General features: G+C 37.2%; 2 protein-coding genes across 5 annotated transcripts; one reads left to right on the top strand and one right to left on the bottom strand.

Annotated features, from left to right (window-relative positions):
* The first annotated feature begins 1,989 nt into the window (after positions 1 to 1,989).
* Positions 1,990 to 13,274, top strand: LOC148076274 (uncharacterized). Its single transcript, XM_087793801.1, has 6 exons — positions 1,990 to 2,881; positions 8,742 to 8,797; positions 9,252 to 9,323; positions 10,215 to 10,350; positions 10,532 to 10,639; positions 11,559 to 13,274. The coding sequence occupies exons 1-6, from the start codon at positions 2,027 to 2,029 to the stop codon at positions 11,601 to 11,603; spliced, it is 1,272 nt and encodes a 423-aa protein (XP_087649927.1). The 5' UTR covers positions 1,990 to 2,026; the 3' UTR covers positions 11,604 to 13,274.
* Positions 13,275 to 13,997: 723 nt separating this feature from the next.
* LOC148076273 (uncharacterized) lies at positions 13,998 to 21,745 on the bottom strand. Of its 4 annotated transcripts, XM_087793305.1 has the most exons (7): positions 21,702 to 21,745; positions 16,239 to 17,547; positions 16,085 to 16,125; positions 15,905 to 15,997; positions 15,693 to 15,837; positions 14,517 to 14,624; positions 13,998 to 14,445 (listed from the first exon to the last, which is right to left on the bottom strand). In XM_087793305.1, the coding sequence occupies exons 2-7, from the start codon at positions 17,535 to 17,537 to the stop codon at positions 14,389 to 14,391; spliced, it is 1,743 nt and encodes a 580-aa protein (XP_087649431.1). In that variant the 5' UTR covers positions 17,538 to 17,547; positions 21,702 to 21,745; the 3' UTR covers positions 13,998 to 14,388. The 4 variants fall into 4 exon arrangements, 3 of the variants coding, with proteins under 3 accessions (XP_087649431.1, XP_087649432.1, XP_087649433.1); XM_087793306.1 differs by lacking the exon at positions 21,702 to 21,745 and having other exon boundaries at positions 15,693 to 15,831; positions 16,239 to 18,035; XR_015711418.1 differs by lacking the exons at positions 13,998 to 14,445; positions 21,702 to 21,745 and adding an exon at positions 15,493 to 15,584 and having other exon boundaries at positions 14,538 to 14,624; positions 15,693 to 15,997; positions 16,239 to 18,033.
* Positions 21,746 to 23,120: the final 1,375 nt, after the last annotated feature.

Genomic DNA, 23,120 nt, shown 5'->3' with positions numbered 1-23,120 from the left:
TGCCCGTTCACCTTCACAGTCAGCCTTACCTGCACAACCAGGTGAGTCGAAAGACTTCTGATCCACGAGTGTCAACAACTCAAGTATCTCTTTTCCCAGCCTCTGCAGTACCACTGGCCCAGACCGGACATCTCATTGGTTGAAGACTATGGTCATTCGTCTGGCTACCATCAAACGGTAGGAACGTCCTCAGTGCAGAACAGAACTGATCTTCAGTCTAGATCAGCTGAGAATATTCTACAAACTAGAGTCAATATCAACATTCTGTGAGTTATGTTTTGTTTTAGAACTGCTGCTTCCTAAAGTACACACTTAAAGTAGGTAATTAACAATAAACTGTAAGTGAAAAAGCAAAACTTTCAGTTCTAAACTTGTTTTTATTTTTTGATAGTAAGGTTAGGTTAGGTAGAACTTCATACAAATAGAGATTATTATTATCATTATTATTGATCAAATTGAATAAATCGTTTTTTTCCAATTAGACACAGCAATACAGCAATTATTCATAAAAATAAAAATAAAAATAATACTTATAAAAATAAGAACAAGAACAAAGAGAAAGAACAAGATGATACAATCTAAGTCTAAAGACAAAGAAAATAGATCAAAGATAAATAACAAAGACAAACATAGAACAGAACATCCTGATACTTTTGCTCCACTTCTGCCTCCAAACTCAAAATTGTACAAACTAATAGCCCGAGGAAGGAATGAGTCCTTAAATCTATGAGTGTTGCATCATGGGAGGAGCATTCGTGCTGCATCTGCTTCTCAATATGTTTTGATTAACACTAATGTAATAAAAGCAAACAGTTTATAATAATCAGTCAAGTAAAGTCAAATGGACCTTATTTAAAATAAAGTCTACATGTATCAAAGTATATAATATATATATATATATATTTATATATATATATATATATATTTAATTTATAAGTAAATTCTAATATATTCTAAAATATGTTTTACACATACAGTTTCATATTGTAATTCGATTAATAAAATTATAAATAAATTATAAATAAATAAATTAAACTTATTACAAAGTAATTATACAGACCTACTTTTCGACAATTATGTGACGCACAGACGATCACATGATAATGTAGAAGCACTTGTGGGTCAATTCATTAGCAATGGTATTATCTGGTGGCTCTATTATAGCAACATTCTTATCTGGAATCTTTTAATATACAAATTGTTTAATTAAGTGATTCAATAAAAACTCATTCAACTTTTCAACATAGTATTTAGATAGATTAAAACAAGACATTCAAACAGTAGAGACGAATATAAATAAAATGTAAAGAAACATTGTGCTCAACTTTTTCATGTGCTCAGTTAAAATGGCAGTACAATTTTCCCATGTTATTCCCAGGTGCAAAACAAATAGACTCAAGGACTCATTCATTCCTCGGGCTATTAAATTGTACAATTGTGAGTTTTGGGGCAGGAGTGGAGTAAAAGTATCATGATGTTCTGTTCTATGTTAGTCTTTGTATCTTTGTCTTTGTTATTTTTCTTTGATCTATGTTCTTTATCTTTATCTTTAGACTTTGATTGTATCATCTTGTTCTTTCTCTTTATTTCTCTTTGTTCTTGTTCTTATTTTATTTTGATTTATTTTTTATGAAAAATTGCTGTATTTGCTGTGGCTATTGGAAAAAAAAAGTTTCATAAAGTTCTACCTTACAGTTGTCGAGCAGGGTAATAAAATAAAGAATGTTCAATCGGGATATTACTGTGAACATGCCATTATGAATGTTCTTTTTTTTCTTTTTACATTTTTCCGTTTATATATTTAATAACATTTCTGAGAAATTGCATCAGGAATTTAGACTCTTGAGTATTAAAATATTTATAATATATAAATCAAAGATAAACAGTCGTTAGACTCAAATTTGATTCGTCGATTCGTTAAAATTAAATTAATCATCGTTGCTGGCCGTAGTGACGTAACCACTGTCAGGGCGCATGCGCAGACCACTTCAAAGCTCGGGACGCACAGTTTGTGGCGAAACGCGACATGAGAAAGAAAACTTCTGTCCCGCAGCCAGTGGACTTAAAGTGGACCGGAGACCCGCACGAGAACTGGACCGCGTTCAAGCTGCGCTTCGAGCTCTACATCCAGGCGGTCAACGTGGAGAACGATGAGCGGAAATTAGCATTGTTGCTAATGCTAGCAGGTCGAGGAGCGCTCGATGTTTACAAAACATTCGACCTGAACCCGGACCAGAAGCTCGAGTATGAAGCTGTGATGGCGAGGTTCGACCAGCACTTCTCGCCCTGGAGGACCGAGGCCTTCCAGAGGTACATCTTCAGGCACAGGCTGCAGAAGGAGTGCGAGTCTGTGGAGCAGTTTGTCATGGACTTGAGACTCAAGAGCCAGGCTTGTGATTTCGGCTCCCAGTGCGACTCCATGATCCGGGACCAGATCGTGTTCGGGATCAGGGACGACAAGACGCGGATGCTGCTCCTCAAGGAGCCAGAACTGACTCTCCTGAAGGCGATCCGGATCTGCCAGGCGTCGCAGAGATCCAAAGTGCCCCTACACACCATCTGTATCGACGACGACAGTCTGGACCCAGTGGATCCCTCTGACACGCGCATGAAGTGCGAGAGACTGGAGATCCCTCTGAGCCACTTCAGGGGATCCTCACGTCAGAGTCCAGACTGTGTGGTCTTCCACGGAGGAGCAGAGGACGAGCTGCAGGACGTGAAGACCATGATCGTGAGAGAAGACACGCTGTTGTTCGTGGACGAAGGAGCCCAGAGTTCAGAGGAGTCCACCGCGGACCTGGATGAAGACCGCAAGGAGATCTCGTACATGTTGGACTCAGCCGCTGTCAGACACTTTAGTAGACCCAAGAGAAAAGCTGAGGTATGTGGAACACCGACGTAAAGTCATTTATGAGATCAAGACTGTGTACCTCCGTGACCTGCAGTGGTCAGTACCTTCTCTAGGTGGTTCACGGAACAGGTCCCGGTCATGATAAAAGCAGGGCTGGGTAATAACATTTTTATTCAGGGGCCACGATTTCCACAAGGGCTGTTGTGAGGGGCCATCAAGAAAAAAAGAGGGAAAAGTTGAAAATCAAGCTAAATATTTTAAATGTTTTATTATTTTTTAAACTTTATGTAAAAGTACTAACTTTCTAAATATTGTTTTGTATTTACTCACATATTAAGGGTAAATACATTCTCACATTAATCACAAAAGCAAAGGACAACAACAACCTACTTATTTAAAAGACTATTCATGATCTTTGAGGGTCTGGGTTGAACCAGGGTTTCGGAAACAGTATAACAAACTATCTGCAGAAAAACACGCGTAGTTTTTATTTAACTTCATTTATTTATTTTATAGCATTAGAGATGTTGTTGATGATTTAAATGAGCAGAACCAGGGGCCCGTTCTTGGCCCTTTATTTGTGTGGACCTCATGGAAATGTAATGGAAATATAGGCGTGAGTTCCCAAGACTTTCTAAAAGATTTTTAAACCAAGGTTATCTATAAAAGAGATGTTTTACACCACCAATTTAAATGATTCAATAAGGATTTAATTATGATGCAAAACCAAATCTAAATATTTTCTTTCTTCAAGTAGATGACAGAAAATATGCATGTTCTCACTGACCATATTAAGAATTTTTGATTTTTAATACTGTTATCAAAATATTAATTAAATACTTTTTACAAAAGTTGAACCAATGACCTTGCAATAGTATAGGTTAGGTAGAACTTTATTGATGAAATTGTTTTTTTTCCAATTAGACACAGCAAATACAGACGATTATTCATAAAAATAAGAATAAGAACAAAGAGAAATAAAGAGAAAGAACAAGACAATCTGAGTCAAAAGACAAAGAACAGAGCTCAAAGACAAATAACAAAGACAAAGGATACAAATATTAACATAGAACAGAACATCATGATACTTTTTCTTCACTCCTGCCCCCGAACTCAGAATTGTACAATTTAATAGCCCGAGGAATGAATGTCTATTAGTGTTGCATCATGGGAGGAGCATTCGTGCTGCATCTGCTTCTCTGTTCACTGATGACAGTGTTCACTCCTTTGAAATTATGACAGGGATTATATTGAGTTGAAATTATTTAAAAATATTACAATTATCAGATTCAACAACTGTAACCAAAAACACAAACGATTAGTTAGCTTTTAAAACTCAACATTTATCCTTCAATTAAAGAAAAACAGTCAGTATAAATTCCCAAAATTGAAATGAAATCAATATTTATTTTTAACAAAGTTTATACTTTAAAGGTCAAGATAAAACTGATAACACAACAGGAGTTCAAGATGTTTCTTGAAGGAGTCAAGCTCCAATATTGAAGATTATTTTGATCCTAATTTTGTTGAAGTGTGAATGAAAGTCAGTTTGGGTGTAACTCCTGCGCTCTCAACTAAACCTAGCGATTCTCCGGAGGACGCCGGCCTGGTGCAGTGCAGTGTGGAGATTAAAGACGGGATGAAAGAAACATGAAAGGCAGAAGAAGGCGGGAGATGAAAGGGAGCTCAGTTGCTAGGAAGCTAAATGCTAACAGACCAGTGAACCCTCTTCCTGGCAAACATCTGTGAGCTCCACAAGAAAAAAGAAAACCTGCTTTTACTACAACATGTCTCTCTCCCAGATCATGTTTCAAAGCTCTTTATTTTACGTTTAAAAATGCTAATGAATAAATGTCAACATATACTTATTTACTCACAAAACATTGTCTAATAGTAGATGACAAATATCTGCATATCCTCGTACTGTATCATAAAGAAAGATCATTTAAAATCAAAATAAGGTAAGGTAAGGTAAAACTTTATTGATCCCTCAGGAGGTCTCCTTTGGGAAATTGTTTTTTGTATGTATGACGCCAATATAATAATATATATAATTTGTTTGTCCCCTTTAGTTTAAGATTATTTTTTATTCTTCGTAATTACCCATGATTCTGCAATATTTATGAAGGATAGATATACTTTATTAATCCCTTTTTTTATTTTGAGATTTCCAGTTTACAGCAGACAAAGGAAGGTACAGCAAGTTTGATAAAATCAGAGCAAAGTGCAAGTAAAAAGAACAAAGTTCAAAGAGATAAGAAAGTAAAGAGCATAGATCAAAGGATAATAACACAAAAAGACCGACCTAGAATACATCATAATAAACTTTGATCTGCTCCTGTCCCAAACCTAAAGAGTCATAAAGTCTAATAGCAAGAGGAATGAATGAGTCCCTGAGTCTATTCGTGTTGCATCGTGGGAGGAGCATTCATGCACTTCATCTGCTTCTCTGCTCATCATCCACGATCAATAGTAGTTTGTCCAGAGTACTCCTCTTTGCACTACACAATTTTGAAGACTTTTCATCAATATTTAATAGTTTATTTTTAAATTGAGAGTATTGGTACTACTTACCATTGTTTTTGTAATTACTTAAATATGGTGCTATGGATAGTATTGGCTGAAAACTTAAACCCAGTCAGGATCTTTCTTTTATTTATTTCTGTCACTCAGTTCACAATTAAATGAGGCTGAACACGTTTCTGAAGCCCAACAATGAAACTGTTATAACATCACAACAAGTGAAAGAAGACGTTGATCTACACAAAATATGTAGAACATTGATCTGATGTTTGCCAGGAGTGTTTGTTTGTTCCGTTAGCGTTTAGCTTCAGCCCACGTGCCTCTCTTTTGTTTCCGTGTGCAACAGTGCAACACTTCCTATGCCTTTAATGTGTCTTTGATGTTTAACGTCTGCACTGCAGGCCGACGTCCTCAGGAGAGTCACTCGAGTTCAGATTAATATTGATCCGTATAGTAAAGATGGAGTTGATGATTATATCATGATTGGATTAGATGGACTTTATTAATCCCTCTGGAGATCTCCCTTCAGGACATTAGGTTTCCAGTTCACAGCAGATGAAAGAAGGTACAGCAAGTTTCATAAAAGCAAGAACAAAGTGCCAAAAAAAGCAAAGTGCAAATCTAAAGAAAAAGAAACAGAAGGCAGCTTCACTACTCTGATGAATTTATTCTCTTTGATTCACGTTGAATACTTTTGATACTACTTTTAAATAACTTCATAAAGGCTATTTGTTATATTGTTTTTTTATTCCAGTGGGAGAATCTTATTATCTTCTGATGTAGATTTTAACAAGATACACAAATCAATATTTTATATCCATATCTATCGTCGGTTCAATCCTTTTAAAGTTTTTAACTCCATCACAAAATAACAAATGGTCAACGAGTTGTTTCCAAAAAGCAACAATTTTTCTCTGAATTAACATTGGTGTGTGAATCATGACACGTCCAGACGCTCCATTCAGTCAAGTTTATTAAAAAGAGTGAAACACAAACTCTGTATGAGACCATCTTTTAAAAACACTCAGTTTTATGGTGACATGTATTTTTCAAGGTTTTTTCTTTTGCGGGTAATAATTCATTTTTTCTGTTTTTATCTAAAAGTCAATCCATGGATATAATAAACAATGTTAACGAAGTGCTAAACGGTTCTGGAACCCTGCCCTTTATTCCATTATCAGTATTACGTGAAAATTTGATTGAAACATTTTTGCTCGAAACGCCAACAACTGTATGAACTCCTTGGCAGAGCTAAGGAGCCGAGAGAAGGGATGACGTAATTCTATCTTAACCTTTGTATCCTTTTAAGATCTTTGTGTTTTTCTCTTTGATCTATGCACTTTATATTTGCACTTTGTTATCCATTTGCACTTTGCCCTTTTTATTTGCACTTTGTACTTGCTTGTATAAAACTTGCCGTACCTTCTATCGTCTGCTGAGAACTGGAAATCTAATTCCCTGAAGGAGATCTCCAGAGAGGTTCATAAAATGTTATCTAATAATTGTTATGAAAGTAGCTGAAATGGTAATGCTGACCCAGAAAGAAATGTCATGGATTTAATTTGAAGTAGAAAAGCTGTGAAATTACCTTAAAATAATGTGTTGACTGTTTTGGAATCAAAGTGAGGATTCTTGTTAACGTCTAATCGACAGGATCAATGCGTGTGAATGAACGTAGCTTAGAAGGAAGTATAGCACAGTTGGTTAACTAGTAAAGTAGTTTCTCTTTGTGTCAGTGGAAAAAAAATAGATGCGGTCAAATCCTTTTTAATAGTCTGTGGTACCGCTGGGTATTTTCAATACCTTCACTTTGATACCGGTTCCTCAACAACTCCGTTGATACCAAATTTATAAGTTCAATTCTAACGAAAAGGAAATGACATTATACCAGTGGCTTTATTTTTCTCGTTTTTTTGATTCAAATAAAAACTAACATAAGTCATACAAAATAAACCAAATCATTTAAGAAAAAATAAAAGAATGCTAGATAGATGGATGGATGAAGGGATGGATACTTTATTAATCCCTCTGGAGATCTGCTCTCCGATGGAAGGTACAGCTAGTTTCAGAACGCAAGAACAAAGTGCAAAGAGATGAAAAAGTGCAAATATAAAAAGCATGGATCGAAGGAAAAAAAACAGAACGATCTTAAAAGTATACAAAGGTTAACATAGAATACATCAGCCCTTCACTCTGCTCCAGCCCCCAAACACAATGAGTCGACTGAATGAGAGTCCCTGAGTCTATTGGTGTTGCATCATGGGAGGAGCATTCGTGCTCCATGTGCTTCTCTGTTCACTGATAAAAGTGTTGAGGATGATGTCATCATCCATGATGGACAGTAGTTTGTCCAGTGATCTCCTCTCTTGTCACCAGTGAGTCCAGCTTCAACCACAGAGAATCATAATCATCGTACAAGATAAACCAAATTATTTAAAAACTAAAAGAAAAACCATTAACAATCCGTCCTGTGCACCAGAACCTCAGAGATACTTTCTACACACAAATAATAAATGATAAGTTCAAAGATTATGCACACTACCAAGATGGCAAAAATTACCTTTTTGTATTTCAACTATCGGGGCCGCTCAACCAGCGCCTCCAAATCATATTCAGAGACGACACTTCTCTGATATTTCTGCGACAATGTCCGATTGGTTGAGTTACAAAAACGTGACGTCACTGACGGGCTCTTGAAAAAGCGACCCCCGGATATGACGAATGACACAAACCAAGCTTATAATCAGAATCAATGCAAGTATAGTTATCAATGTGAACAGTTCTATAAACATGCTGAGTCATCACTGTTCATGTTTCTTTTCAAATAAAACAAATGTATAATAATTTTCAAAAAAGAAAAAGATACAGGAAAAAAACAGTTAAGTGGTTGGCAGTGCGGCGCCCTCTATGGACCAGCCACACTGCATTAGATGTACTATAAATCTTTAGTTAAATTTTTCAGCCTGGGAAAATTTCCGCGACATGCTATAAACAAATAAATTCCAGTGTGAAAAAACATTTTTCATACAAAATTATAGGATGTTCACTGCCTTTTGTCATTGATCAGTTTTCCACAACAAAAACACACAATTGAAGTTTTGATCCTGGATACTCGGAACCACCGAAGCATTTCAGTCGGTGTCACAAAAGAACCGAGGTTTGATTTCCAGCCCTAGACGTCGATAACTCGACAATAACATCATTAAGTGAAGCAGATGTGTCTCTGTGAGAACTTGACTCCCTCAGAGCAACTTTTGAAGTCGGCTTTAAAAAGCATGAAACTTTCTCCCTAATAATGTGTAGTTCAGACTAATACACACTCTTTAAAATCATTGACATTTTCTTTGTTGTGTTTGTTTGTTTCCAGGCTCACTATGGACACATGATGGATCCTCCGGACACCATGAGTCCCGTCGGTTTCTTGTAAGTAACGCACTTGAACACAACTGTTATTTTAGACGGCTCACTGGCTTTTATTGTCATCACTAATCCAACACAACGTAGAATAATCGTGTAGTTGTTTAGTGTTGGATTTGAACCTAGACTCGGGTCGATGGACCTCGTGGATCTGTCCTGGCATGTTGTGGTTAAAGCAGGTTGTTGAGAACAGATGTGTGTTTGGTGACTGTTAGCATTTAGCTTCTCCTTCAAGCGTCGCTTTTCATCTCCGCCATTAAAGCTCCGTCTCTGCCTTTCATGTCGTCTTTCATCTCCGCTCTGATGTTCTCGGGAGAGTCGGTCTGACCGGTTTTAGTCCCGTTAGAAAGTTAAGCCGAGCTCTCGTTCACGTGTGTTTGAGTGGTTGATGCACAAACCTGGTCATGATGCCACTGGAAACCTTGGTGATTGACAGATGTATCCTCTCGCTCACTTGCAGAGACGCCCAGAGACGGATGATCGATGTAGTGCCGTCGTGCTCTGCTGCTGCTCCGGACAGAACCATCTACAGGTGAGTTTTACTTTTATAGATTTACATTGATGGAGGTTGTTTATTAGTCCTGGTCCCAAACACTTAAAAAATAATTAAATTAATTTAAAATATGTATTATTTACTTAATGATTACTTAATTATTATTTATTTAAATGTTAATTGTACGCACAAAAATATTCGAACATTTATTTAAATGTAAACCATAAAAGAACTATGATTAAATATGATGTAAAATTCAAATAAATAATATTACACAAATAAAAAATATTGTGAAATTTAGGTTAGGTAGAACTTTATCAAATACAGCAATTATTCATAAAAAATAAAAATAAATTAAGAACAAGAACAAAGAGAAATAAAGAGAAAGAACAAGATGATACAATCTAAGTCTAAAGATAAAGAACATAGAAAAAGACAAATAACAAAGACAAAGAATACAAAGATTAACATAGAACAGAACATCCTGATACTTTTACTCCTGCCCCCAAACTTTTGTACAAACAATTGTACAATCTTATAATAGCCAGAGGAATGAATGGTGTTAAAAGCATCACTTTTAATTTAATGAATTAAAAATTAATTTGATTTAATTTTAATTTAGGTTTATTGATATGTTTTAACACCCCTGATAACTTTGTTTTTTAATATCTCCACTTTTTTTTGTTCTATTCAATCCTACCCACTACTGTATATTTTTAAAGGCTGTAAAACAGTTAAAATGTTTATTCTTACTCTCTGTGAGAACTTTTTTTCACATTGTCATTTCTTGTGTCGTCATTATTTCTGGTTCACATTTGATTATTTCTGGTAAACATTTGATTATTTCTGGTAAACATTTGATTATTTCTGGTAAACATTTGATTATTTCTGGTAAACATTTGATTATTTCTGGTCAAATGTTGTTTTCAGGCAGCAGCAGGATAAGCCGTACGTGAAGAAGCCTCCGAATGCCTTCGTCATCTTCATGAGGGAAAACAGGGGCAAGATCAAAGATTTCGCACGACCCAAACACAGCGCCGAGGCCAACGCCATCCTGGGACAGATGGTGAGTCTCCTGCGTACTTGTTAGCGACACGTAAAGATCGACACGGAGAAGAAAAATCTTTTTTTTTTTAGCTCGTCTTTGAATGTGCTCTGGATCTCAATGTCCATCGCTGGATTGAAGAAACTTGTTTCTACTGTAGTCATTAGCACCAGCGTCACTAACGTTTGTCTGGTTCCTGCAGTGGAAGACCATGTCCCCTCAGGACCAGGAGAAGTATTATCACAAAGCAGCGGAGGAGAGACGGCTTCACGCCGAGCAGCACCCGGACTGGTCCAGCAAAGACAACTACGTGAGTTCGACAGCATCTACAGTGGCATCAGGATATTGAAGGCTTGACTTTAACATGTCAAACTTTTCATGTTGTCGTTTTTACAAGCATTGAACATGACATTTTCAAAATAGCCAACTTGTGACCTTTCTGTGTGGAGTTTGTATGTTCTCCCCGTGTTGCGTGGGTTTACTCCGGGCACTCCGGTTTCCTCCCACAGTCCAAAAACATACAGAGGTTGATTGAGAACTTGTCCATAGGTATGAGTGTGTGTGTGTGTGAATTGTTGTGTGTCTTTGTGTGTTCTGTCTCTGGCGTCCTGTCCAGGGTGTCCCCTGCCTCTTGCCCAATAAGACTGGGATAGACTCCAGTCTCCCCGCGACCCCCATAAGGGATAAAGCGCTAGAAAATGAATGAATGAATGAATGAATGATATTTTTCAAACTGAAATAACCTTGTTTTTTTACACAGAGTTTTATATTTTAATTCCAATTGTTCAAAATAAAAATTTCTTATTACATTTTTATTAAATTTATAGTCTTTTGGATTCAATATATAAATGTTGGTATAATAGTGACATCATAATTGGCCGAAAAGGCTTCCGTACTCCATTGTCGGGCCGAGTTGTTAAATAATTACTTTTTGAAATTGAATTTAAAAGGATACGAAAAATAAAAAAAATGGAATTTTTGAACATATGTAATTAAATATTAAACTTTTATTATTTTAATAATATTAGATGTAAACAAATCGACCTTTCAATATACAAATGATTGAATTAAATTATTGCTAATAAAAAATGCTTGAAAAAAGCAAGTAACTTACTTACTTACTTGAAAAAAGAACATTTCAATTAAAAGAAAGTTTCAACATTTAAAATGTTCAATTGTTCAATATTGTGATGACACTGATATACTTCTTCTCTGTTGTTTGTGTCCAGGGAAAGAAGAGGAAGCGACAGAGAAACAAAGCTGCCAATGAGTGATGGATTTTTTTTTTTAAAGAAAGGTCTTTAAAACATGCGGACACAACACGTTTAAATCCAGGAGCTGGAATCAAAAATGAAAGAAATGTCCAACATTTATAAAAGAAATGCTAATGTGGGGAAGTGATCTGATCATACCGTGTCCTGATTGGTTGAATTATAGGACGGTAACGGGTCGTTCAGGTTCTCAGACAGAGCTGGCGAACACAATGAGCTTTTAAAGTCCTTGTTGGGATCACAGTTGAATCTTCTCATTCATTTGTCAACTTCCATCTTTATTCGGTGCTACAACCATGTGCGGCTCCAATGAGGTTCTCAGTTCCACACGATAACACTGCAGAACGAGATGTTTCAAGTGAACAAAGCACTGAATATCTCACCCTTTGTAATCTTATAGTGTACAGAAAAAAATCTGTAATATTTTTAACTGGCTAATGAGAGACAAAAATGACAAAGAAAATGCACCTTTTGGAGTGTTATTCAGTTAATAAACTCAATTTTAACATCACAAAAATGTAGTTAATGAGCGATGAAATGATGAAAAACCCTCACGTGAATCCTTGTCTTGTTCCTCCTTTAAAGCCTTTAATTCAGCTCTGAACATGTGTCAAAATGTATTTAACAGGATTAAAACTAACATTATTAAAGTGTTTTGCTGTAATTGTAAATATACATCTACATTTTTTTAGTAATTTCTAATAAGATTTTTTTTTTTGTATTTTATGCCTGAAGTCACATTAGCACCTCACAGTTATTTTAATATTTGTATTGATTTGATTATTAAATGATGCTTCTGATGTATGAATGTATATCTGGAGGCCATACGACCAATGATAACTCTGGCAGGAGTCAAGGTTTCAAGCAGGCAAACTCCCACACAGTTCATTTGTATTTATTTTATATTTAAAACATCTCAGCTTTTAAAATAAAATGTTAAATAAACATTTTAATAAATTATAGCTGCTAGCTTAACCAGTTGATATTGAAAGCAAATACAAAAAATGGGATTAAACTTATATTTTTCCAGGTGGGAAAAAAGTGCGTCATGTTAAAGTCACATGATTAAAAAGGCAGAAATGGCTCTGGTTTCATAGGTTGACCCGTATTTGTTTTTACTGTCTCACACCAGAAGGTTCTGGTGACACGATGACAACGGATATACGATTTATTTTCTTGATATCATAACCATTTGTTAACTTATGGTGATTTGAACGTGTAAATATATGCTTGTCCCAGCTAGTCGGGGCATGAGACACCCTAGTTAAATAGTCGGTCCATCACCGCTAATTTAATAATTTCACATAAACTTAGTTTAAGAAAGTGAAACACAGAAAGGATCCTTGTCCAACAAGATCCAGAGCACTGCTTGTAAAATCATCTGTCAATCATCCATCCGTCACCACGACGACCTGTATTTGTAGATAAGTCCGTGAGCAGCTTCACGACACAAACCCACAATCGAAACGTTACTGTAAAACACTTTTGACAGGATGATTTTTTTTTTTTTCACTTGTGTATTTTATTTTTCCGAGTGTGTTGAACCCACGTGGTCATGGTTTGTATCTAGGCTTATTCTGATGGACACTGCTGCGACAGGTGTTTGACATTGATGGCTCTGATGTACGAGTTGAAGTCTGAAGACTTGCACCGTGACAACAATAAAGCTTTGGTAGTGTTTATGTTGTCTTTTTTGTCTTTTATCAGCTACACAAAGAGTATTTGACAACACTGATAATACACGCTAAAATAAATCATATCATGGATTATTTTGATTACGTTTTTTTTTTTTTAAACAAAAAAAATGTTTCGACATTTATTAACATTTCAACGACGGAATAATTATAAATAATGAAAAATAATTATAAAATATTTCCGGAACAGTCTCGAGCCTCCTTTAAAACCGGCGTTTACTGACCTGTCAATCATCCTCACAAACTCTCTGCAGACTTCCCACACTTTGGGATAACCTGGCTTTTACTGCTGCACTGGAACATGGTGAGTAGAAGTAAACTTGTATAAATGTATGAATATATATGTTGGTTTTCTTTATTTTAACATAACTATCTTAACTTGGCGTTAGCCTCTTAGCGTGTAGCTAGCTTTACCTAGCGTTAGCCTCTTAGCATGTAGCTAGCTCTACCAACTGTTAGCATATAGCTATAATTTGCTTGTTTTTTGTGAAATGTCACAAAAAATGAAGGAAAAAAAGCTGAAATTATTTGTAAGTTTTTAGTTTATTTACTACAGTATAAAATGCAAACATAGACTCTTCCTATTTTTTAAAAATAATGCATTTTTTTTCGGAAAATGATAAACCTTCCACTGCAACAAGATGGCGCCAGAGTCCGCTCGGTTCTCAGGCTTATTATATTATTTTAGAAACGAGATCAACAATGACTCTTAAACTAATTTATTTTTGCTTCCTGCAATATTCAGTAGATTCTGTACATAGATTATTAAAAATGTAAACAACAAGACAACTGTACTGATTTACATTGATATTAAACAGTTACTTCATTCTGTACCACAAAAGAAAATGTTCAAAACACTGACAAAGTAAATTGTTACGCATCATTAAATAATACAGATAAATACAACATTTTGGATACTTTCTTACGATACCCAGCTGTCTTAGTTAAACGTTGCATTTTTTACGGGTTTAATTGTAATGGCACAAACTTAACATATTAGCAGCAAGGATGGTTTAGCAGTCTGACAAAGTTGACGGAATCCATCCCACAATATTTCATTTTATCCTCAAATCCACAGAGATCTATTGCTGAAATCATAACAAAGGGGGGCTCTTTTCATTCTTCCTCCTCTGCCTTTTTCTCTTCAATCCCTTGAGAAAAAACAAGCATTATTAATGCACAGAATAAAAGTCAAATTATGTAGCGATAGAACGATATGTACATAGTTGTCTTTGCTGGACCAGTCGGGATGCTTCTCCGCATGGATCCTTCTCTCTTCTGCAGCCTTCATGTAATACAACTCCTGCTCACTGGACGACATTTCCCTCCACTGTAGAAAAAGGGGAAATAAATTGTAATCAGGACCAAACAAAGATAAGACACGCACACACGCAATAACTATGTTTGGATATATAAATAAAATATACTTACTTACTTACTTACTTTACTTTATACTTAATCTGTTTCAAACACGTCCAGAACAGAATCTCTGTAAGTGCGGCCTATGGGCCGTGAATTTCTTCTTGTTTTTTAAAATGAATTGAAAGTAATATTAAATTTGCAAGGTTTAATGTGTTTTCTATTGAACATTGCATTGAATCATTTCTATATTGAAAGGTTGAATTATTATTTTTTAAAAACATTTAAACTATAAATCCAATGATTAAATTTAATTTAAAATTAAATGTATTCTCTAAAATCACTTTTTTGAAATTGAATCAAAAAAATAAAAGGTATTATTGTTTGCCAAGTAAATATTCTGCGTAAACAATTTTATTTCTAAGAGTTTGGATGGACAACGTTCATTAAAATGGATTAATATAAAAGAAAAGTTACCTGGCAAAATGTTTTTGTTTACAATCAAATTGAATTTAGAAAATTAATAATTGGAATATAATTAATGACATAAGTAGTAAAATCTACTTCTACTGCAACAAATAAAGCTACTTTAATATTCTTTTGTAATTGCATCACCGACTGCAACAATTATATCATTCAGTATCCTGTTTGACAAGCCATAAAACAATGTTTTTTAAATGTCTAGCTAACCTACAAACTTTCTCAGTAAAAACATTAAAAACATTGTACAGTAGTACAATTAGAGTAGTTTTTTCTGCCCTTTATTGGCATCAAATTTTAGCTGATGTCTGTTAAGAAACAGGTTGGATTAATAAAGTCTATTAAAATATTTGTCTTACCTTAGCATTGTGGATACTAATGTCTAGTCTGTAAAGAAACCTGTCTTTTAATGAGCTGCTTCTTCATGTTTGATGAGGCTTCAGTGGTAGCGCTTATCACAAGATGAGAATAAAACACAAGGAAATCAATATTTGAATCTTGACTAAACTATCTCTTTCACTATGAAGGTTCATGTTCATGACAGTAGATAAGTTCTCACCATTTTTCCTAGGATGGTGTTGGCCTCCACACTGGTCTTGGGCTTCAAGGTATTTGTGATTTTCTCTCGGTTCTCCCTCATAAAGATCATGAAGGCGTTCGGTGGTCTCCTGATGTAAGGCCCACTCTTTTGCAAGTGTCTGTTTCTTGAAAAATGAGCATAAAAAAGGTTTTTGATTAGATGTACCTGAAGGTTTTAATGAAGAAATAAACCTGGAGAAGATCATCTTTGTCTTGAAGGCCTGATGCAAAGATTGATTTGAGTGATGGTTTACAAGAATCTGGATTGTCCCGTTCCTTCCATGACTTCAAGTATGAAATGATAAAGTCAGTTTTGTGTTATAAAGTGCAACATTTAATACGAACTTGCACAATCACATGAGCTACACCCACAATAAACCAGCTCCAACGTCCTCTACAGCTGGCAGAACATTCTGGTGGGAAAAAAACAAAATTATATACATTCAATCAACTATACAGCCTGAAGTCTATGTACTTCAACTTAAATACATGCTCTTCATATGAATTGATTAAATATGCTACTCACCGGGTTCTGAAAATAAGCGCCTGGTTGATTCATATAAGCATTTGGTATGTTTGGGTACATATTGCCACCAAGCATATGTGGACAAGGCTGGTGTTGGACCATGTAATTTGAAGGGGCTCCAAAATTATATGGTACCCAGTTCATCCAAGATGGAACTTGGCCACTTAGCCCCACTACTTTGGCTCCTGGATTGAAACTAGTTTGCATCGCCTGAACACTATGCTCTGATGGAACTCCATTATATGATGGGAATTGTCTGTTGTACTGCACCACATTGTGTATTGCCTGTACGTCAGCTGGGAAAGGGACAACTTCATGCAATGCTGGTTCATTAATTGATATTCCGTTGCTTTTCACATTTATTGCCTCCGTTTTGTTTACTTGATTGACACCACCAGGTGTAGGTCCAACAATGCACTCCGCCTGGCTCTCCTTGTGTATAGCTTCTCCTCTGACTACTGGGAGGAAGCCATCTTGTATCACATCTTTGTTGATTTCCAAAAGGTTGTGTAAAAGATGTGTAGTTACCCCCTGACACACTCCCCTTTCGACCCCTGAGGTAACACACCCTTGTAACACCTCACTTTTGACTAAACATGTGACATTGCTTTGTGAGCCCTTTTTGTTGACTTCAGAGCTGCAGTTGCCCAATGAAGACCCCAAATTGACCCCTAACTCTAAAGAGTTGCTGTCATGTCTAACCTCCTCAGTGACATCTGAGCAGACACTCCTATTTAACACCAGTTCTTCCACTTTGACAGGGATGCACTTGTGTTCAGCCTCCCCATTGACTTCTGATGGTATACTTTGCATCCCTTTCCTGACTCCTGATGATACGCCCACATCTGAAGGCCACACTGTGGCTCCTGAAGGCCCCACTGTGGCTCCTGAAGGCCCCACTGTGGCTCCTGAAGGCCTCACTGTGGGCTTTGAAGACCTCACTGTGGCTCCTAAAGGCCCCACTGTGGGCTTTGTAGGCCTCACTGTGGCTCCTGAAGGCCCCACTGTGATTCCTGAAGGCCCCACTGTGGTTCCTGAAGGCCCCACTGTGGTTCCTGAAGGCCCCACTGTGGCTCCTGAAGTGACACCACTATGTAAGCCTTCAGCCTGTAATACTGAGGGTTTGGATACATCTAGTGTCGCAGAGGACCCCACATTGAGAGATTCTTTTGAAGCCGACGAAGATGGTAGTTCACCAAACATGGAGTACAGGGTGGAAAGGACTAATTCCCACTCAGTGTCTATGTCTGCCAACCCAGGGGTAGAACTGCTTGGTTCATTCTTGATAACAGCTGCCATGAAGTCGAGCCTGTGTGAAAGGTTAAACTTATTTAGTTACTCTTTAGTTAACATGACTTGTTTTGAAAGTCATGTTAATTTTCTTTACTGTAGGAATTGCTTTGGATAGAAGCATAGTAAGCGATAGAAAGGATACTGATCAGACTTCTTTCTTTGTCATGTCTTTTCTACTGGCAAATAATTTGCTGCATACAGTGGGAAGAACAAGTATTTGATACACTGCTGATTTTTGAAGTTTTGCCACTTACAAAGCATGTAGAGGTCTGTAATATGTATGTATAGTAAATTGATTCTCAAATGAGGGACATAATCTAAAACAAAAATGAAGAAAATCATAGTGGATGATGTTTAAATCATTCATTTCCATTTTATTGCATGACATAAGTATTTGATCGCCTCACAACCAGTAAGAACTTATTATTACTTATTACCTGTAATAACTGCAGCTGTTTGAACTCATCATCTGTATAAAAGACACCTGTCTACACACTAAAAAAACTCCAACCTGTCCACAATGGCCAAGACCAGAGAGCTGTGCAGGGACACCAGGAAGCAAATTGTAGACCTGCACAAGCCTGGGATGGACTGCAGGACAATAGTAAAGCAGCGCGGTGAGAAGGCAAAAACAGTTGGTGCAATTATCAGAAAAGGAAAGAAGTTCAAGACGACAATCAATCTCCCTCGGTCTGGAGCACCATGCAAGATCTCTCCTCGTGGGGCATCAATGATCATGAGGACAGTGAGGGATGCGCCGAGAACTACACGGCAGGACCTGGTCAATGACCTGAGTAGAGCTGGGACCACAGTCTCAAAGAAAACCATCAGTTCACACACACTTCGCCGTCATGGATTAAAATCTTGCAGTGCACGCAAGGTCCCCCTGCTCAAGCCAGCCAGGTCAAGGCCCGTCTGAAGTTTGCCATTGACCATCTGGATGATCCAGAGGAGGAATGGGAGAAGGTCATGTGGTCCGATGAGACAAAAGTGGAGCTTTTTGGTCTAAACCCTACCTGCCGTGTTTGGAGCAAGAAGAAGGATGAGTAGCAACCCAAGAACACCATCCCAACTGTGAAGCATGGACGTGGAAACATCATTCTTTGGGGATGTTTTTCTGCAAAGTAAGTAAATAAGTAAGTAAGTAATTTGTATTTATAGAGCGCTTTTCCAGACCAGGGTCACAAAGCGCTTAAACAATCAAAACAATACTCAATAAATGATATACTCTAAAGGTGGGAGGGGACGACTGCACCGTATTGAGGGGAGGATGGATGATTGGGCCGCAATGTATCGTGAGATCTTGGCCAACAATCTCCTTCCCTCAGTGAGAGCATTGAAGATGGGTCGTGGCTGGGTCTTCCAGCATGACAACGACCCGAAACGCAAGGCCAGGGCCACTAAGGAGTCGCTCAGTAGGAAGCATCTCAAGGTACTGGAGTGGCCTAACCAGTCTCCAGACCTGAATCCAATTGAAAATCTGTGGAGAGAGCTGAAAGCCCTTGTTGCACAGCGGCAGCCCCGAAACCTAAATGCAGAATATGTATGATCTCTGTAATTGCAAACAAAGTTTTCTGTACCAAATATTGAGTTCTGTTTTCTGATGTATCAAATACCGTATTTCTTGGACTATAAGACGCTACTTTTTTTCCACACCTTGAACACTGTGGCATATAGTCCGGTGCAGCTTTTTCCAAAAGCATTTTGCCAAGTAACAGTCGACCAATAAAATGTATGAGTGGTTCACAGATGTCCAATGAAATTGTATGATTAATCAAGTGCACTTTCACAACTATTGTAAATGAGTCATTTATACTCGCCCTCTCCATAATGGACAGTACTAGAAGAAAAGCATATGATGCGGCTTTTAAGTTAAAGGCAGTTTAAGAAAGAAATAGATCTGCCGTAAGTAATCTTGGCATAAATGAATCGATGGTAAGAAGGTGGAGACATCAGCGTGAAGAACTAAGCAAACGCAAAAAGACGACGAAAGCTTTCAGAGGGAATCATAGCAGATGGTCCGAGTTTGAAAACTTTCTGGAAGACTGGGTAAGCACACAGAGAACAGTTTTGCCATTTTATTACTTTCGGTTGGCGAGGAAGCAGTGGAAGTGTATAACTATCACCATTAACTCTGCTGAAGACGAGCCAACCGTGGAAACTTTGACAGCTTTCAGAGACTATTGTAGTCCACAAAAGAATGTTGTTTTTGAATAACATCTGTTCTGGTCACATGCTATGCCAGCTGGAATATCAATCGACGGATATGTCACAGAACTTCGGCCAGAAGAGCAAAGACTGTGAGTTTGGAAGATCTGAAGATGACATAAGAGACAAACTGGTATTCAGCATAAGTGACAGTCGTCTGAAAGAGAGACTGCTTCGTGACAATGAGCTGACATTGAGAAAAGCAATGGAAAAATGCAGATCTGCCGAAGTCGCCAAAACACAAATACAAGCAACGAAGACTACACCTGTCACACCGGACACACCTGTGGATGCAATAAGGAAAGTAAGAAGTGAGTCCGATAGAAGGTGCTGGAGTAAAATGAACATTCAGTTGCCATAAGTGTGGAAATAAACATGAGGCTTGTCAGTGCCCAGTTTATGGAGCGGTGTGTCACAAGTGGTGGAAAAACAATCATTTTGCAAAGGTTTGCAGAGCCAGCAATGAAAAAAGCACCCACAAAACAAGATCTATATCATAACATTGAAGTGAGTCGAGTGAATTTGACACACTGTTCATTGGAACGGTTCAAAAAGGAGGTTCCAGAATTAATGAAAGCAAAATGTGGCATGAAACAGTCATCCTGGGAGATATGAAAGTCAGTACTGGTTGCGTTTGGAGGAGCTTGAGTACCTGCAGATGGTGCGGTGTCAAAGACGGTTGGGACTGAAGCTCAACAAGGACAAAACACACAAGATCAATGCTGTGAAAAACATGGGACATGTTGTTACTGAGGATGGACAAATGGCTGATGACACAAAGACCAAAGCAATTGAGTGGGGAAACAACAGAAAGTAGAGACTCAAGCTGATGAAGTATTGCAAGCCGTTTGTGAGAAACACGTGAGGATGGCCTGCAAGGAAAAGCAGTGTTGATAAGAAGTTGTACAGCTACTGGTCACTGCGACACAACATCACAATTCAGAGTGACATTGTAATGGTTGGTGACAAGATAGTTATTCCCCAAAACTTCAGAAAAGTTATTTGAGAGAAACTACATCTAGCTCATCAAGAAGAGCAACGCACAAAAGCAAAAGCTAGACAGGTCCTCTACTGGCCTGGCATGACCAGGGACATAGAGATGATGGTGAAGAAGTGTTCACAGTGTCAGCCCAAGAACCAGCCTGAGCCACTTCTTCCACATGAGTTGCCATGGATGAAAGTAGGAGTGGATGTCTTCGAGCTAAATCATTGTGGATTATCTCACTAAATTCCCTGAAGTGCTGAATTTACAGAACAAAACGGCAGCAGGAGTAATACAGAAAATGAAGTCTGTTTTTGCAAGACATGGAATTCCAAAAGAATGTGATTGTATTGATCATTCGGTGTTCGATTGGTTGAGTCTAAACAGTGTTTTGATGGTTATTTATTTATGTTATACTATGTGGAACTATTTTTAATTTAATAATATTAATATTTATACTTTTTATATATACATTCATTCTGCTGTGTTTTTAACGGTTGCCAAGCAAAAAAATTGCGTTGCCAGTTTCACTGCTGTGTTTTCTGTGCAATGACAATAAAAGAAAGTCTAAAGTCTAATCCGATGCGCTCTGTAGTCCGGAATTTAAGCTACTTATGTCGTGCAATAAAATGGAAATTAAAATCATCCACTGGGATTTTCTGATTTTTTTGTTTTGGATTCTGTCCCTCACAGTTGAAGAGTCTGATACAAATGACAGACCTCAAACGTCAAAAATCAGCAGTGTGTCAAATAGTTCTCCCCACTGTATGAATTGCTTGGGCCGACCGGCTCAAGCTCACCATGACAAGTAGGCTGCAGAATCACCTCGACATTATGAATCATATCGATACAACTTTTCATGTATCAGCGAGCAATACCTGTATGTGGCCTTTTAAATTGATAAAACTATCATTTTCTGATTGATAGAATAACAACAAGGGTAACAGGGTATCAATGTAGCAATGGAAAACTTCACGTACCTTCTGATATTATTCAGTAACACTGTGTGGGAGGCAAAGGAGAACTGAAGGGATCGACAGGCCACATTTAAGCTTACATGATCTAATGACATCACAATGAATCAAAGTGACATCACAATTATTATCCCTTTTTCTTGTTACTTGCCAGGACGAAATGTGCTGTAACGTTTTTTCCTTTGATTATTGAAAAAAAATAATCATTGGTTTATATAAGCTAATTCACAAATGTGTGTAAGGTCCCACCTCTAAACATGATGGTTGACTGAAATAATCAAAAAAATCTTAAAGCGGGGGACCCGCTTCCTAAGCTTTGCAACGATCTCTGTGTTTGATGATCTACTGACTCCTTCAAGAAACATCTTAAGACACTTTTATTTTGCAGGCTTACTGTGTTGTCTTGAACTTTTAAAGTTTTTAGATTCGTATGTATTTTTAACTGTGTATTGTTATGTTGTTTAAACGATTTGTGACCCTGGTCTACAAAAGGTGCTTTAAAAAAAAAAACATGACTTACTTTCTTATATTTGAATATGCTTTGTATTAGAACTAGTATAGAGTTCAAAAGACATTATCAAAAAAGGTCAAAGGACAGAAAAACAACCAATGAGGTTCATAGATGTAAAAGGTCAAGGTTCACGACTTGCCAACCAATAATGGTAAATGCTAAAGATATGTAGAGAGGTCATAACAGCTACAAATGGGTCATAACTATAATGCATAACAATTTACTCATTATATTTGATACATTATTTTGGCTGCGTAATAATCAGAAACTTTTATTGCCAGTGTTGTAAACACAACATTTTGTGTGGTTTACAACATTTAGTGTGGTAGCACTACAGTTGTTTTTTTATAACTTTTATTCAAGTCACATTTTACAGAATTTATTTGTTTTATTTGTGATTCTACTATAACATGCAATAAAAACATTTTAGTTTCATGGACAGAGGACCATAACCCACGTCGGTTGACCTCAGAACCCCTCGCTGTTCTCCCAGATGAGATGTAGAAGGTTTAAGTCAGAGGTGCCCAATACCTCGATCGAGATCTACCGAAGATGTTGCGAGTAGATCGCGTGATTTAATAAAATATGATTTAGAAAATAGTAAAGAGAGCTTAGATTGGCTGCTATGAATGTCAATCAAACAGTTATTGCGCCGATTGGTTGACAATTTGATTGACATGCACAGCAGCCAATCTGAGCTCTCACAAAATAATGCGCGTTTGATAGCTTCAGGTCTTCTCTACGAGAGTCACAGAAACATCACGTCAGTTCCATCAAAGTCAAGCCGCAGGTTCCAATCAAAGCGCAACAAATGCCGGTTTTCCTCATTTGATCATGTGATCAAGGATACATCCTTAAACACACTTGTATTAATTCACCATCACATGATGACTATTCGTAAATTACCTTTATCT

Source organism: Callionymus lyra, chromosome 6 (genome assembly GCF_982586985.1).
Source record: "Callionymus lyra chromosome 6, fCalLyr1.hap1.1, whole genome shotgun sequence".
Taxonomy (NCBI): domain Eukaryota; kingdom Metazoa; phylum Chordata; class Actinopteri; order Syngnathiformes; family Callionymidae; genus Callionymus; species Callionymus lyra.
The sequence above is the reverse complement of the archived record's forward strand: the minus strand, read 5'-3'. Positions and strand labels throughout refer to the sequence as shown.

Coding starts and splice junctions, on each gene's coding strand:
- LOC148076274 (XM_087793801.1), top strand. CDS start 2,027: ATGAGAAAGAAAACTTCTGTCCCGCAGCCAGTGGACTTAAAGTGGACC. Junction 9,324..10,214: donor CCGGACAGAACCATCTACAG/GTGAGTTTTACT, acceptor TGTTGTTTTCAG/GCAGCAGCAGGATAAGCCGT. Junction 10,640..11,558: donor GGTCCAGCAAAGACAACTAC/GTGAGTTCGACA, acceptor GTTTGTGTCCAG/GGAAAGAAGAGGAAGCGACA.
- LOC148076273 (XM_087793305.1), bottom strand. CDS start 17,537: ATGGCAGCTGTTATCAAGAATGAACCAAGCAGTTCTACCCCTGGGTTG. Junction 15,838..15,904: donor ACAAAGATGATCTTCTCCAG/GTTTATTTCTTC, acceptor TCATTTTTCAAG/AAACAGACACTTGCAAAAGA. Junction 14,625..15,692: donor ACACCATCCTAGGAAAAATG/GTGAGAACTTAT, acceptor CTTTTTCTACAG/TGGAGGGAAATGTCGTCCAG.